Source organism: Cyprinodon variegatus, unplaced genomic scaffold (genome assembly GCF_000732505.1).
Source record: "Cyprinodon variegatus isolate N-32 unplaced genomic scaffold, C_variegatus-1.0 Scaffold338, whole genome shotgun sequence".
In the NCBI taxonomy this organism is placed as follows: Eukaryota; Metazoa; Chordata; class Actinopteri; order Cyprinodontiformes; family Cyprinodontidae; genus Cyprinodon; species Cyprinodon variegatus.
In genome coordinates this window covers 732,354-747,434 of record NW_015150791.1, presented here as the reverse complement: position 1 = coordinate 747,434, position 15,081 = coordinate 732,354, and the positions used below count along the sequence as shown (strand labels likewise).

The following is a 15,081-nucleotide window of genomic DNA, read 5'->3' as shown; positions in this document are numbered from 1 at the left end:
TTTTCAATGAATTTATTTTTCCAGGTTACAATGTGCAGTCAGAAACAAAAACTCTTGGATTAAAATAAAATGTAAATCTGTCAGGAATGTGAATATTTTCTCGAGGCAATTTAAAAATGAACAACGCTTAAAATTCTCTGGACTGTTTATTGGAATCAGCAACAAAAAAAAAAAATAAATACATCAGCATCTAAAAGATGGAAACTTTCTGTAGTGAGGCTTCACATACAGCACATAAGCTTGACTTTTGGCATAAAAAAAACAACTTTCTGAAATAAACAAGCTTGGCAATATAGTTTAATCACATGTGACATGGTGTGCTTAATGAAAGTAGCATGTGAAAAAAAAAATCATTTACAGAAATGAGTTAACTGGTCTCTTTTTACACGTCTTTCCTGTGTTCGCTCTTCATAAGCCTTTAATATGGAGAGTTAAAATACAGAAATCCGTTCCGATAAAATCTGAACAAACATATTTGGATTTGTTTCGTTTTTTTTCTTCTTTTGGACAAAGTATTGAGATGTATTGCATTTATATTTCAGGAGGAACTTTACAATCAGGAATGTAAAACTTTAAAAAGAGGGAGGAAAAACATTAACATTTTAAAGGATTCAACAAATCTTCCAAATTATTTTATGAAAAACATGTTTTCATTGTAAATATTACAAAGTTTATTATCCCAGTACAAGAAGTCCATTTTATTAACAGACATTTCCTAATCTCAGCAATTTTACATCTTCGCCTCTTACCTGCCAATTAAACACTTACATAGAAAACATGAACTGCTTTTCTCCCTTTTATACCAAGCAATAAAAAAATGTTAAGGCAAGATGCTTCAAACAGAAATCTGCAGTCCACCAATTCAGAATCGAGAGGGGCCGTCAGCAGCTCCAGAGCATCTCTCTGTCTCAGGCATCTTACACTGGAGAGGAAGAGGAGGTGAAGGAGAGAGGGGACGTGGTTTCATTGTAGTTATTCGTTTTTATTTTTTTTTTTAGATCTTTGTCTCCAAAGATGTCCCATGCTTTTCCTCCTCTCCTCGCTCCTAATCTGCTGAGACGCTTCCGTTTGGCGCTTAGGCTGGCAGACTCAGCTTCTTTCCTTTAAGTACTGAAACCAGACAGAGCAGAAGGGTTAGGGCTGCCAGCAGTGATCAGAACGATAACACAGCCTTTGGTTTGGTTGATCTGCTATGAAAGAAAATACAAGCAAAGTTTTATAAAACTCAAGCAGAACCAATGAAATCTGCCAAAAAATTACATTAGTACATCTGATCGCGCACTTTTTTAAATAACTAACTTCAGGATGTTTGACCATCTAATCATAGACCCGATTCTTGGGCGCATCAGATGTTTGTAAATTGAGCTTCTCAGGAGTGACAGTCAATCACACAAGAGAGGACAGAAGGCCAATCAGAAGCTTGTGGGCGGTCTAAACTCAGGGAAGTGTGCTTCAGCTTGAGCTGCGGTTTTCCACTAGGTCCTATTGTGCGACAAATGTCCGTTTACTGCACGTTTTACAGTTTTTTATTTTAGGACAGTAAGGGCAGACTATACTTCTGCAACCGCACACATCAAATGTGGCTTGGGTCTAGTCGCAAACTATTCGAGAACTCGGTCACGAGAACTTGGGCGGAACTTGAGTGTTTATCTTCGTCTGCAAGAGATCACGGTCACAGAGATGGATCTAGATTTGCTAGACATTGAAGAGGAAAAGGTTCTGTTAATGGAGTTGGCAAAAAGGCCGATAAACCTTTCGGCGTAGTTGTTCAATGTATTTGTTCTTTGTTTTATAAAAATGGCGGGCCCCGGCACAGGATCCAAAAGGACGACCACACAGACAGCGGGATAGGCATAACAAGGACCAATCACAGCTGCTTTTTTGTCTGCACATTTCCGCTTGAGGTCTGCGTAGGTTTGCGATCGTGTGTTGTCAGGATTTTTTTGAGCTGCGCGAAGAAGGATGCAGAACCTCTGTGCGGGGGGCATGGTCGTGCACAGAGACAGATTTGACGGTTGCAGAGGCTATGCGAAGCATAAATTGGCCTTAAAACGTGCAGGGGACATGTCCCCCTTCCCAGATCACGTCCATGTGACCACGTAAGAACCCTAAATATTTAATGCAGAACAATTAAAATAAATTAAGATTCAAATTTTTCTGTAAAAATGTTAAGTTCTCACCTTTTGTTACATACAAATAGAAGAAATCGCAGTAGAGGATAGTCTGCACCACTCCGGCCACAATGGCAATCATATCAAAGAATCCTTCAAAGTAGAACCTCCATATCCAGTTGATGAGGTAGAGGGCCCTGTAGAGGCCTAGAAAGAACAGATAATGGGTGGTGATGGTCTCCGCCTCTCCTGTTTTACTGATCATGAAGAGCTGTGGGAGGATGGCCACAGACTCCAGGTAGATGGAAAATGTCCACAGGATCTAGGGAGACAAAAAAACACCACTGCCATTTAGGTTAAATACCTGACATCTAATCATATTTTTATTCAAGTAATAGTAAAAAGTAGCCTACCGAAAAAACACTCAAAAATATAAATGTTTTATTGGAAAAAGGGCTACTAAAGTACTGAGTTAGATCATCAGCAATTCTGGTATTTTTAAGACTAGAATAGAATATTTGAACAAATCATTTATTAAACAAAAATAAGAAAAAGACAGAAGAAGCACTTTACTAAACCACTTCTCTTTTCAACATTAAATAATTTTCTAGTAACCATATTTACTCCTTTTAATATATTACTTGAAATCTAAAAGCATCTTCAACAGATGTGTAAAATAAACCCACCTCTGGGTTTAAGTAAAATTATGAATAGAAATACTGAGTATATTAGTAGAAATCTCTGACCTCCAGAGGAGAGAAGTCATGGTTGACCAAGAAAGCCAGCCCTCCCACAGGGACCACCAGGAACTCCACTCTGAAGGTGTCATGGTTGCCATCATAGGTCGCCTTGAACTTCATGTAGATCAGGTAGACGGTGGCATAAGCACACCCGATGTAGATGATCTGCAGGACGACAGTGAGGATGCTAGCTTAACGTAAACAGTACGACAGGTTGGATGAGACGGATCATCCTTCAGCAAACACAGGTGTGTTAGTTAGAGAGGGAGAAACACCTCAGCACTACGTGCTCCTGCCTGGAGGGAATTGCTGATGGTGCAGGGATTTACCTTCATGGTGGTGTTGTAAAGGGAGATGAAGGCTGTGAGCAGGTCCAGGTAGCGAGTGGTGAACACCAAGGCAAACAGGACCTGACTCTTTCCAGAGATACCTGCAAGCAGACAGCAGAGGGCAGAAACTGGAGGTTAGGCGAGCTTCTTTCTTTTAATAGTTAATGAATTCCGGGATTTAGAGGAAGCCTGTCATCTTCTCTTTCATTTAATTTTACAAAAAGAAAAAGATCTTTTGATTCAATCATTTTAACACCTACAAGATGTTCACTGATAAAGCACCAATGTCAATAGTCTTCATTTATTTTCATTTAATATTGGGGATGTAGTTGTTCTAACCCTTTGCACTGCATAATTCAAAAGTGGAAAAAGAGTAAATTCATTTATTTGTCATGATTAGCTTTAACAAGCTATAATTAGAATAGTTTTATAACCTATTTTGCTGAAAGTCTCTAAGGATAAATCACCAAGAACGTTGTATTTGATCCAGAAACCAAATGTTGCCCATTCAAATGGATAGGGAACATCTTTGAGGAGTGGAGGTTCAGTTTTGCCGCAGATTCTCTATAGTATCCAGGTTTGGCCATCTTGGATTTGGATGAGTCTTGCTGGGAGGTGAACTTTCACCTTTTTTCTGTCATAAATACGCTGCACTTAGCCCCACATATTATTCCAACAACTCTAATCAACTTTCTTGTCTAGGCAGAGGAAAAGCATTGCAGTTGTACTATATCCTTTCCACATTTAGATGAAGGATTACACAGAGCAGGCAATTTAAGGGTGTTCTCACAAATGTTTAGTGCACGCAGTAGTGCGGCTCCAAATGTTAAATTAATACATCTTTTCATTTTTCCAGTTACTACAGTTGCTTTCACACAAATTTAGTGTCGCTCTGGACCAAACACTGCAGTACTTGGAGCGTGTCATGTCTCCATGACGACCGGTTGAAATCCAGAAACACTGCTACTGAAAGAGTAACAAGAGATAAATGGAAAAAACTTCCATTACGGAGACTGAGGTACACCGGTTATTAGTAGCTCTCACCTTTATTTTTCTATATGGTTTGCACGTACAACTATTGGCAAAAGATTGTGCTTGAAAATTAATCTACCGCTTGAAAATAAGATGCTGATGCTCTGGGTACAAGGAATGCAAACCTCAGCCCAGTTCAGGAGAAGGCACAGATTAATGCTACTCAAAAAGCACCGTGAAATCTTCATCTGGCACAGGTTATCTATGCAATATATTATATTATCGCACCAGAGTACAGTTGTTTTCAGACATAAACCAGTGCGCACCAGAGTTGGGCCGGAGCTACCACCTCTTCAGGCCACAATAGTTTCATACTGACCCAAAGAGGACCAAATTTAGGTCGATCTAAATTTAGAGGGACCTAAAGCTGCAGGTGTGAAACACCTAAAGTATGCAGTGAGGTTTTCTGACCAACAGATTTTCCAAGCCCTGTTTTATGTCATTCTCTGCGTACAATCTCTAAAGACACTGTAAAAGAAATAAAAAATTATGAAAGAAAATTAAATCAGTGGTCATTTTTTCAGTTACTTTTATATTAAAGGCACTGTTCATCATACAAGCACGATTATCTGATATGTAGATAGGTGACAACATATCAGGAAAAAAATTTTTTTTTAGTAAATACTAACTTTTTAGACCTTGACTGTGATGTATTTGTTTCTGGGTCGCTGGAGTTTCAACAAGACTGACTTCCAATGATGAAGAGCCAGTGTTGTGAATCATATGCAACTAGCAGTGAAAACACAGAGATGCAGGGAAACAATCTGTAACCTTTGATCAAAACAACAAAAAAATATGGAAACGCAGCAAATTGCCTCTGCAGCAGCATCCAAACCGTGGACCCAAGCATTGACTGTGAAGGCCCGCTGCCACGTCACAGAGCAAACAGAGCTTTGTGGAGGAACGTGGAGGCTCATTCATTGTTAGTGAATAAGTGAAGTTTAAAAAAAGGGGCCTTAGGTGTCAAACTAACACACTAGAGGAAGCACCTTCAGCTGTCAAACCATAACAACCCATTCTGGTCTAGGCGTCCATTCCTGTGCTCTAATGCTCTTCACTGTAGAAGTGTCGGCATGGAAGGACAGATTTACAAACAGAAACTGGAGCTTTGCAACACTATTAGCAAGTAAGCTAACGTTAGCTGGGAGCTATAAGTAAGCTTTAACTAGGAGACTGAAAACTACAATTATTTTAACGATAGAAATTAATGAAATGTTTAAGCGGTCTAAATAAAATTAAAATAAATGTACTCACCGGCACAAGACCTGGTTTTCCATATTTTTAGCAACAGAATGATGATGGCTGCTAAGTGGGACAGGTCGCCGGTTAGCCTGAAGATGTTCATGTTGGAGGAAGCCCCCTCAGTAGCCGACCTATCTGAAAGCTCTTAGATGAACTCCGTTACTGTCCGGAAACAGTACCCCCCTTCTTCCACCTGTTTAAGGTGTGAGCAAACGTGACGCTAGTAAAAAAATAGGGGTTTTGGCTCGGGTAAAGAGGGGAAAATGGCGAGTGGAGAGCGACGTGGCTAGGAGACGTGGCCAACACACAAGCAGCCAATGAAAAGCGAGAAACGGAGGGCTGTCAGCCAATCAAATTGAGCGCCCGGTCTAATTTACATAATTTATGTCAGGGCCCTGTCTTCCGGTTTAAAGGGAACTGAGTTTTCCAATCACCTCCTAACTTCATCTCTCTTGGACTTGACGTGTCATTAGGATACGTGTAGAAATGATCAAGGATGGTCAAATAAAGTAAATCTTTGCGGTGCCGTTTGTAAAGTTAAGGAGTCAAAAATTAGGAGAAATGTTTATGGTTATTTAGCGTGTTTTAAGAGAAAAATAAGGGGGTCATTTTTTCACTATGTCATTCATTCGTTTATAAAAATCTTACTTTTTTAAATAAATACTTAGTTTGGAGTTAAATATCCATATATCTAAAACAATGGCTTGGATATGTGGATGACACATTTGTCAAAATCCAGCTAAAAGAAGTGGAAGCTTTCATATTAAGTCACAACACCAAATTCACCAGAGAAAGTGGCGGTTCTAGACCAAATGTACCAGGGGGCCAGGAGGGGGCCAGCGTGTTTTCATGGGGGCACAGAAAAGCATGAAATAAAACAGAGCAAAGGATTCAAATATATTAAGACAGCTGTGTGAAGAGAAATTTCTGTTAAATTAGGTTTAATTAAAATTATTTTTCTTATTAGGTCAATATACATTAATAATTTACACAATTTTACATATTTTTGACTTAATTTAAGTTAAAACAGTCATTTACTATAGAATCTGAATTAGAACTCAAGAAAAAATGATACATTCAGCTCTAAAAATTAGAGGGTTTTTTTGTTTTGAAAAAACATTTAGCAGATGAAAACTGGGATCCTATGTCAATACCACTGAATATATCACCTTATTGTTTTTAATCAATTGGTAAAACAGAATTTGTAAAAAAAAAAATAAATAAAAAAAAAAATGAAAAAGATCCAAAGCACCAATCAGTAACTATGTCTGTTCCAGCACATATCATCATTAGAACTTCTTTGAGTATTATGTCTTCAGTACAGATGCCATAACAGGGGCCAGGACATGATCGACAGGGGCACTGGCCCCCGTTGGCCCCTGTCTAGATCTACCCATGACAAGAGAGGATTCCAATGACAACAAGCTACCCTTTCTGGACTATTTGGTGAGCATGGAAGGAGATGAAAACCTCTACATTGAAGTGTATAGGAAATCTGAATCATACAGACCAATATCTTTTTTTTACTCACACCAACCACTGGAACACAACTTTCAGTCATCAGAACCTTACAACACCAGGCAGAACATGTCCCTACAAAAACAGAAGGGAAGCAGATGAACAGAAACACATCAAAGATGCTCTGCAAACTTGTGGATACCCAAACTGTGCGTTTGTCAACTCAGCAAGGAAAGCCAAAAGACACGCAGCAGAACATAACGGTGAGAAGATTTAACGCAAAAACATCACCATCCCTTATGTTGCTGGAGTCTGTGAAAAACTCAAAAGGATTTTCTTCAAACACAAAATCCCAGTACATTTCAAACAAAACAAGACCCTTAGACAGAGACTACTGGATCCTGAGGACAAAAGCCTGAGACCTGCAATGAGCGGATTTGGTGTATGCAGTTCAATACAGTGAGGAATGCTCTGATCTTTATATTGGAGAAACCAAACAACTTCTTCACAGACGCATGGCCCAACACAGAAGTGCGACCGCATTGGGACAAGGCTCTGGGATACATCTACATTTTATGGACAAAGGACATTCTTTTGAGGACCAAAATGTTCACATTTTGGAAAGGGAAAGGTGTTTTGAAAGGGGCATGAGGGAAGCCATCTATGTTAAGAAAGAAAAAACAACCTTTAACAGAAGGGGTGGACTCAGATTTCAGCTTTAAAAAACCTACAATGCAGCGATTGAGTTGATCCCTTCCCGCTATCATCGCAACCCCAACCCCTTTACAGTCTATAGTATATGAGTATATAGTCTATAGTATACTTTAGTCTCTGAATTCAGACTTTTTTTTCCTCAGAATGATGACCTTAATTTCAGAAATGTGACCTTAATCTCAGAATTCTGACTTTAATCTCAGAATTGTAAATTTAATCTCAGAATTTTGACTTTAATCTGACAGCTAACAAACATGTTAGCATCAAGTCGTAGCCATGTCTGTCACCTTCTGCTCTTCCATTAATGAAATAGCATCACCAGGGACCCCTCGGGCACGTAAAAAGTTGCCTAATTCCGTAATTTTCCACCAATGTGTGGCCCTCCCAAACAACTCACATCTTTGTCAGTGAATCTGAGTGCTCCAACATCTCTTCCTTAATGGTGCCCATCTACATTCAGAGTCAGAATTCTGAGACTAAAGTCAGAATTCTGAGATTAAAGTCGAAAGTCTGACTTTTTTCTCATATTATACTGAAATAAAATAAAAAAATCAGTTAATTCTTTTATTTTTTTTCATTGGCCCTATTTCTCTTCTGTATATACGTCTACCCATAGATCACAGAGAAGTAAATACCACACCTTTTGCAAATGAGCCTTAAAAATTAGTCTCTCTGCCGAGGGGACTGAGTTATTTTGGACTTCAGGGGGGCTGTTGAAGAACTTTTATAAATGTGGCCACAGCCGTCTTGTATGGTGGATATTAATGGGAGCAGCAGCTTATCAACAGCTCATCAGGTAGTTTGACAGGAAGAAGCACTCACATCCTTGGCGCACAAAGGAGCGTCATCACAGATATTTCCTCCCCACTGTTGTACTTTGTAACCACCACTGCTCCCAACAAATAAAAGTGTTATGTGATCACTTCCTTGCCATTTCTCAATTTTTTTTTAAATAAAAAACACAAAATACAAATCAATAAATGCATTGTTTTTATTATTTTAATTCAATAAAACAATCCAACTATCATGGCACATTTTCAAATAGTGGTTTGGCAACATCTCAAAAGCTGTTAACAGGAAAGCATCTATGATTTTTCTTAGCTGTAAGTTCCAAAATCCATTCAGCTGGATGAAATACCTTATTAGGCCAAGCATGTTAGTGGAAGGACCTAAAAGTATTTCCTTATCTCAGTGTTTCCTACCCATACAGTGACGGCCAGAGTAACAGAGAGGATAGGAGGTTCTGTGTCTGAAGCTTTTTGCAGTCTTTCCAAAACAGATTGCCTTTTATGTCTATAAGCAGCGTTTTCCAGTTATCAATAAGCACATTCTGACCATCTAAAAAGAACAGTGTCTAATCTAAATAATCACTAGAAAAATACAGAGGTATGCACCCAAAACAGCAAGAACAAAAGTTTCTGAACTGATAAAAAAGTATCTCAAAATATCCAAGGAAGTGGAGACAATCACAGCTATAGATCTCACTGCGCCTGAAACCAACATATACAGAGAAAAGCGAACTTTTTATCGGTTAAAGAATAAATCCGAAGCGCTTTAAAGGACACCTTAATTGGCATTATATTACGGCAGGTTCTCATTTATTTCTGCTGAACTTTCACTGTCCATAGTCAGCAAATGTAAATAATTCCACAACAAACACCCACCCTGTACAAAAATTGAATTAGACATGTCTCCAACTGAATTCCCACCACCATTTTTTAATGATGTAAACATTTAAATATTACAAGGAAACACTGGTACCCGACTTTACAGATGTAGACTAACAGCACAATGATATGTTAGAGGAGAAAATCTTCAGTAGTCATGACGGCCACCCATTTTTATTCTTTATTGCTTAAATAGATGAGGTATCAGGATCCTGAAGGTCTGAACTGCAGCACTTGAGCTTCACCTCCGACTCCCCATCTCCACCAGTCAGACGCCAGAGGCTGTAAGAACGACGCAATGCGCTAAAATCCATAAGAAATAAAAAAATTTAGGTTTATTCCTTCACAGCGTTTCATTTTCCCTGAGGAGAATCTTCCTCTGATGCCTTGAGAACAAAAACGGCATCGTCCAGCACATAATAGTCGTTATACATATCGCCTTCGCAGAGGTACGGCAGTCGGGTAACAGCCTCCAGCTCGAACCCGACCCGCTGGAAAACCTCGCTGCAAAGATTTGTCACTTGCTCCTCCCACGTCTTTCCTGCGATCTTAAGGTGCTCTTTTGGACGCTCCCACTTCCCTCCTGAGAGAAAGAAAGACTGGAGATGAAATCAAAACTGTTAATACAGACGCAAAGTGGAGAAAATTTTATTTTCTACTGACCGACTTCAATGTAAGGCTGGAAAGGAAGCACAGCAGCCAGAACCAGTCTTCCTGTCTTGGGAATCAAGGAGCTCCTGATGTCCCGCAGGAGAAGCAGCGGATCATCGCAGCGATCCAGCAGGTTCAGGCAGCTGATCACATCATACTGGAAACCAGTATGCTGCCACTCATCTATACCTAGCAGCCTGTGCACAACACAGGTATACAATAAAGGGAAATATATTTTGAGAATAAATTCATAACTTTATCAGAATAAAGTCGTAAAATTACGAGAATAAAGTCGCAACGAGAATAGTTATAAAATTATGAGAATAAAGTTGTCACCGTATGAGAATAAAGTCATGAAATTTTGAGAATAAGATCGTAACACTACGAGAGTAAAGTCATAAAATTACGAGAACAAAGTTGTCAAACTTTAAGAATAGTCATGAAATTTTGAGAATAAAGTCGTAACGCTACGAGAATAGTCATAAAATTAAGAGAATAAAGACGTAATATTAAGAGAAAAAAAGTCCTAAAATTACGAGAATAAAGTTGTATTTTATGACAACTCTTACAAGAAAAACTTTCTTCCGTAAAATGAGGAATGTTGAGCATCATATGAAGTTATACTTTGGCATCGGTTTGACAAGTAATTAAATCTTTTAGCACATAAGCATCAAATTGTGCAGCATATCAAAGTGGACTCAGGTTGCTGTTCTGTGCTGCAGGTCGGCCGTCATATGCTGGTTTCAAGTCAAAGGTTTCTTTCTGAAACTGGTTGTTGTATGATGACTTAATTCTCGTAATTTTACGACTTTACTCTCGCAATGTTGCTTCTTTACTCTCGCAATGTTGCAACTTTACTCTCGCAATGTTCTTTTACTCTAGCTTTTAGTCAGTTTTAGTTGTATATTCATCCCAAAATCTGCATCTACTGCAGGACATTTGAAACCAATCGTTAGTTCAAATGCAATATTTCTGCTATTTTACTGTAAGGAAATCATGTTATGAGTTCTGGTTAATATCATTACAGATTTGTTCTGTATTTTACTTAAAATCAAGAGGAATATTCGGCGTTTGTTTTCTCCATCTATCATTGTGTAAATGACCAAGATCCCTTAAAAGCCTTAATTGTAAAATCTTAGACGTTTCTTATCTCACTGACGTGTAATTCCTTCGCTGGAGATGCCACTTCATTGGTGGGGAGACCTCAGTTGCATAGACCTCCCTAAAGTGGACCCCCATGACCTCTGTGACTCCTCCATCCCCGGCTCCAAGGTCCAGGAGCCTCTCTGCCTTCCAGTCCGTCCCGATCCGTAGCAACTGCTGGAACTGGTTGGCAGAAAACACAAACATGGATCCCCGGCCCAGAAACCTGAGGCAGAGATACGGTCAGTTGGGGAGGCAGTATAAAATAACTGAGTTTGAAACCAAAGAAAGTCTCCAACACTCACCCGTTAATGGAGGTGCGTGAAACCAAAGGACTGAGGACGCTTGATATCAGAGAGTGATAAAGTTGTGTGAAAAGCCAACTAGACTTCTCCTGACTGCGCTTGAGAAATGCCTTGGTGTCAGAGTCCAGGTGGCTCTGGACAAACAGCGGGCGAACGGGTTCTCCCAGCAGGTCGGGACAGACCCTATACCACTAAACAAAAACAGGAAAAAACCAAGACCTTAAATAGGGAGTTAGTTTAAGTGAAAGAGTAAATGACAAAAGAGTAAATGTTGCTCATTACATGGCCAAAAAATGCAAATGGGTTATATATATTTTTACTGCAGGCAAAGCTAAATTCAAAAGACCCAAAACAAAACAGAATTAATGTGGATTTCCTCAAGGCTCCATTCTAAAACTAGGCTTTTCTGTGCTACTGGAAGTCACAGGAAAAGAAAATCAAGTCATTTCATTTTACTTTTCTATTCAATGGTACAAAACAGAAGTAAACTCTGGTCTTTAAAGGGTTCTAAATTATTCAAATCTAGTCTTTAGTGTAAAAAAAATACATCAGATCCAAAAACAAAAGAGGAAGAAATAAAGTTCATCCATTTTTCTTACACATTTAAATCCAGCCAGACCACTGACATCATTATTAAGTGTTTACTTGGGAATTAATGTGATCAAACAACAAAAAGAAGCAGATCATTGAAAAATGAATGTTAATATTAGCTTTTTTTAAACAAATAAATGTGTATCTGTATATTGCACATACACTTTAATACCTCTTAGTGAAATTCAATTCTTTCTTTAGAGTAAAAAAATGTGCATAGCCTTATGTCGGTATGACTCCAGCTGTTCTATGAGGACTTCAGAGGTTTGTTAGAGAATATTATTTTATAAGAAGCATCGGAAATACTCAGAAAAAACATTTGATTAATCAGGTGTTAAGATGTGGAGAAAATCAAAACAGCCGCAAATGCAGATTTAATTTGCTAATAAAACATTTTTCTGTAGAAACATTAACCGAAGACAATTATGCACATGTTGTGAAGGGCATCCGCAGCTCTGGTTACAGTGCGATCATTAATACAATCATCTAGATCACACGCTGCATTACTATAATTGTAATAACTAAAGGGACAACTCTTTGGCACTGAGATGTTGGTTCTTTTTCTATGGTCAATATAAATATAGTTGGACCAAAGCAAAATATTGCGTTTTACAAAAATATTGTTTATTTTCTTTGGTAGTAAATTTCTATTATAAATAGCTCTGACCTATTATTAATGAAAATGATTGGTTTTAAAACATTTTTTCCCCCCAGTGTTGAGATCACAGATCTATTAGATGAAAACTGTGATCTATTCTGAAAATTACTGAAACTAAAATTGTATTGCTTTAATATTTAAATCATAGTTAAAACAGAAACGTAAAAAATATGTTCCAGAGACAGTTCAGTTAAGTTGTCTGTGTTAAAGCATGACAGTATAAGATTTTTTTTTTTTAGTATCATTATGTTTTCTGGCTGCAATAGGGGCCATTGGCCCCTGTTGGCCTCTCTCTAGAACCACTCTTGCCTAGGAGTAGCAGCTGTACTCTATAATCAGAGAGTCTGTCACAGAGTCCAGAAATGCATTCTAGGGCTTAATGGCGATTAATCGATTACTGAAACAATCGTCAACTAATTTAGTAATCGATTAATCATTAACTGGAGTATAGAGACTCTAAAACATGCCTTTAGCTGACAGAGCGACCCACCTTGAGAAGCAATTATACCAAAATTTTGAAAAAATTGGAAAAAAAATTTGCATTTTAGATCAGAGTTCTTCAACAGGGGGCCCTCCACTAAGGGGTTCACGGAGGTACTGCATGGGGGTCGCAAAAGTTTTGGTTGATTAGACTTTTTTTATATCCTCCCCTGCAATTTTTTCCACTAATGAAAATGTATTTAAATACACATTAACATGAATTCAACACACTGTAGTAAACAGATAAATGGAGGCAGACGATGTCTTTCAGTCATCAATGCACACATTCAGCGACACACAGGAACTCTTCCAAGCTGGGCACCGTTTCATCCACCTGTCCCATCAACCAGGAATCAGAATCAGAATCAATATAAATACTTGGCCTGGAAAACGTTGAAGACCTTTGCTTTAGAGTAAAACATTTTTTTCATTTGTCAATATCTTCTATCCAGAACCCCTCAAGTGGAAAAGTTTTAGTTTCACAAGGTTTAATTTAGTAAAAAGTCTTCTTTAAGGAACCTCTGTCTATCCGATTATTAATCGATTAATACAAAAAAAAATCGATTTGCCAAATCATGGTGACTGGCAGCCCTAATGCATTCAATCCCTCCTCACCTCCTGCGGGTCAGCTGCTCCTGCCTCCCCCTCCACCATGCTCATGTAGAGCGAGCGGACCAGCGGACTGCGGATGTGCTTTCCTGTCCACATCCTCCTGATGGAGAGCAGGAAGGCCACGTAGCCCAGCACCCAGGCCACAAAAACCAGAGTCCTTAGCTGCACGGGACACATAATTGAAGAAAAGGGGAAAAAAAGATGTCTGAGAAGTGAAGCTGACAGAGAGCAGCTGCCTCCTTCCAGGAGAAGTTCACACAGCGGCCAGAGAGGTTTTCGTTAATAATAAATGGTGACAGAACAGAAGGAGGAGCACACCGACATGTCTCCGCTTTCAAAACAACAACTAAACAAACCTGAGGAGGGCGAGGTGGGCTTAAGGAGCCCTGCTACTGCTTAATTCTTCTTAATCTTCAGAAAATAAAAAGTCATTGTGTGCTGATAGAGAACAAACACTGTCATGCTTGGTTTTTAAGCCGCACGAGCCTCTGCCCTAAGAGAAAACAAAAACAAAAGAAGTACTTCCGGGTTGTGCACTTCCTGACCTGCGCTAATAGGATGCGCATAGGTAAGCTGACAGGAGCAGCACTGAAAAGTGGCAATTGAACCAAATAAATAAATAAAATTAATGAAAAACATATATTTCTCCTAAATTAAAATGTTGTTATCTTATTTTGCCTATGTTGTCTGCGGAAAAGGATTAGGGCCACTGAAAAAAATAAAGTTAACAGATTTTTAAATTTTATTTCAGTTTAATTTGGGAAAAAGTCAGAATTCTGACTTTTTTCTCAGAATTTTAACTTTAACTCAAAATTCGGACTTTTTTCCTCTGAATTCTGACTTTAATCTCGGAATTCTGAATTTTTCCCCATATTTAATTGAAATAAAATTTAAAAATCAGTTAACTTTATTTTTTATTTTTGAAGTGGCCCTAATCCTTTTCTGTAGTTGTCATTTCAGCGGGTGTTCGCTGCATTTCTCAGTAATGTTGATGCAGAAATTTAACCGAACTGATTCATATGAAAATTTTATCTCTAGTAGGAGAGAAATAAATAAATATTAAGGAGCTCACTCAATTCAGTTTTTAATCGACAGGTCTACGTTAGATTTAAGAATATAATAAGTGAAAATTCTCCCTTTTTCTTAAATAGAAGACAAACATGTTCTCCATTAATAAACATGCTCTCACCTACCAGAGATAATGATTAAACAAAAAACATGCTCTTTGTTTTTAAACCATATTTGCTCATTTAGACTACAAGTAAAACTGCAACAACTGCTCCTTGTGTTTTATTTTAGTGTGGCAGATTAGATTAGATTTTATGCTTAAATATTGTCAACATTTTCT

General features: G+C 38.4%; 2 protein-coding genes across 4 annotated transcripts; both read right to left on the bottom strand.

Moving 5' to 3' along the window:
• Nucleotides 1-136: 136 nt before the first annotated feature.
• LOC107091462 (ER lumen protein-retaining receptor 2) lies at nucleotides 137-5,742 on the bottom strand. The gene is made up of 5 exons (XM_015385403.1): nucleotides 5,467-5,742; nucleotides 3,181-3,281; nucleotides 2,858-3,016; nucleotides 2,181-2,433; nucleotides 137-1,110 (listed from the first exon to the last, which is right to left on the bottom strand). The coding sequence occupies exons 1-5, from the start codon at nucleotides 5,555-5,557 to the stop codon at nucleotides 1,076-1,078; spliced, it is 639 nt and encodes a 212-aa protein (XP_015240889.1). The 5' UTR covers nucleotides 5,558-5,742; the 3' UTR covers nucleotides 137-1,075.
• A 2,873-nt stretch (nucleotides 5,743-8,615) lies between these two features.
• Nucleotides 8,616-14,259, bottom strand: mettl9 (methyltransferase like 9). 3 transcript variants are annotated; one of them, XM_015385407.1, is made up of 6 exons: nucleotides 14,090-14,259; nucleotides 13,737-13,895; nucleotides 11,393-11,583; nucleotides 11,104-11,313; nucleotides 9,957-10,141; nucleotides 8,616-9,876 (listed from the first exon to the last, which is right to left on the bottom strand). In XM_015385407.1, the coding sequence occupies exons 2-6, from the start codon at nucleotides 13,827-13,829 to the stop codon at nucleotides 9,647-9,649; spliced, it is 909 nt and encodes a 302-aa protein (XP_015240893.1). In that variant the 5' UTR covers nucleotides 13,830-13,895; nucleotides 14,090-14,259; the 3' UTR covers nucleotides 8,616-9,646. The 3 variants fall into 3 exon arrangements, with proteins under 3 accessions (XP_015240893.1, XP_015240894.1, XP_015240892.1); XM_015385408.1 differs by having other exon boundaries at nucleotides 13,737-13,898; nucleotides 14,102-14,255; XM_015385406.1 differs by lacking the exon at nucleotides 14,090-14,259 and having other exon boundaries at nucleotides 13,737-14,076.
• Between the last annotated feature and the right edge of the window lie 822 nt (nucleotides 14,260-15,081).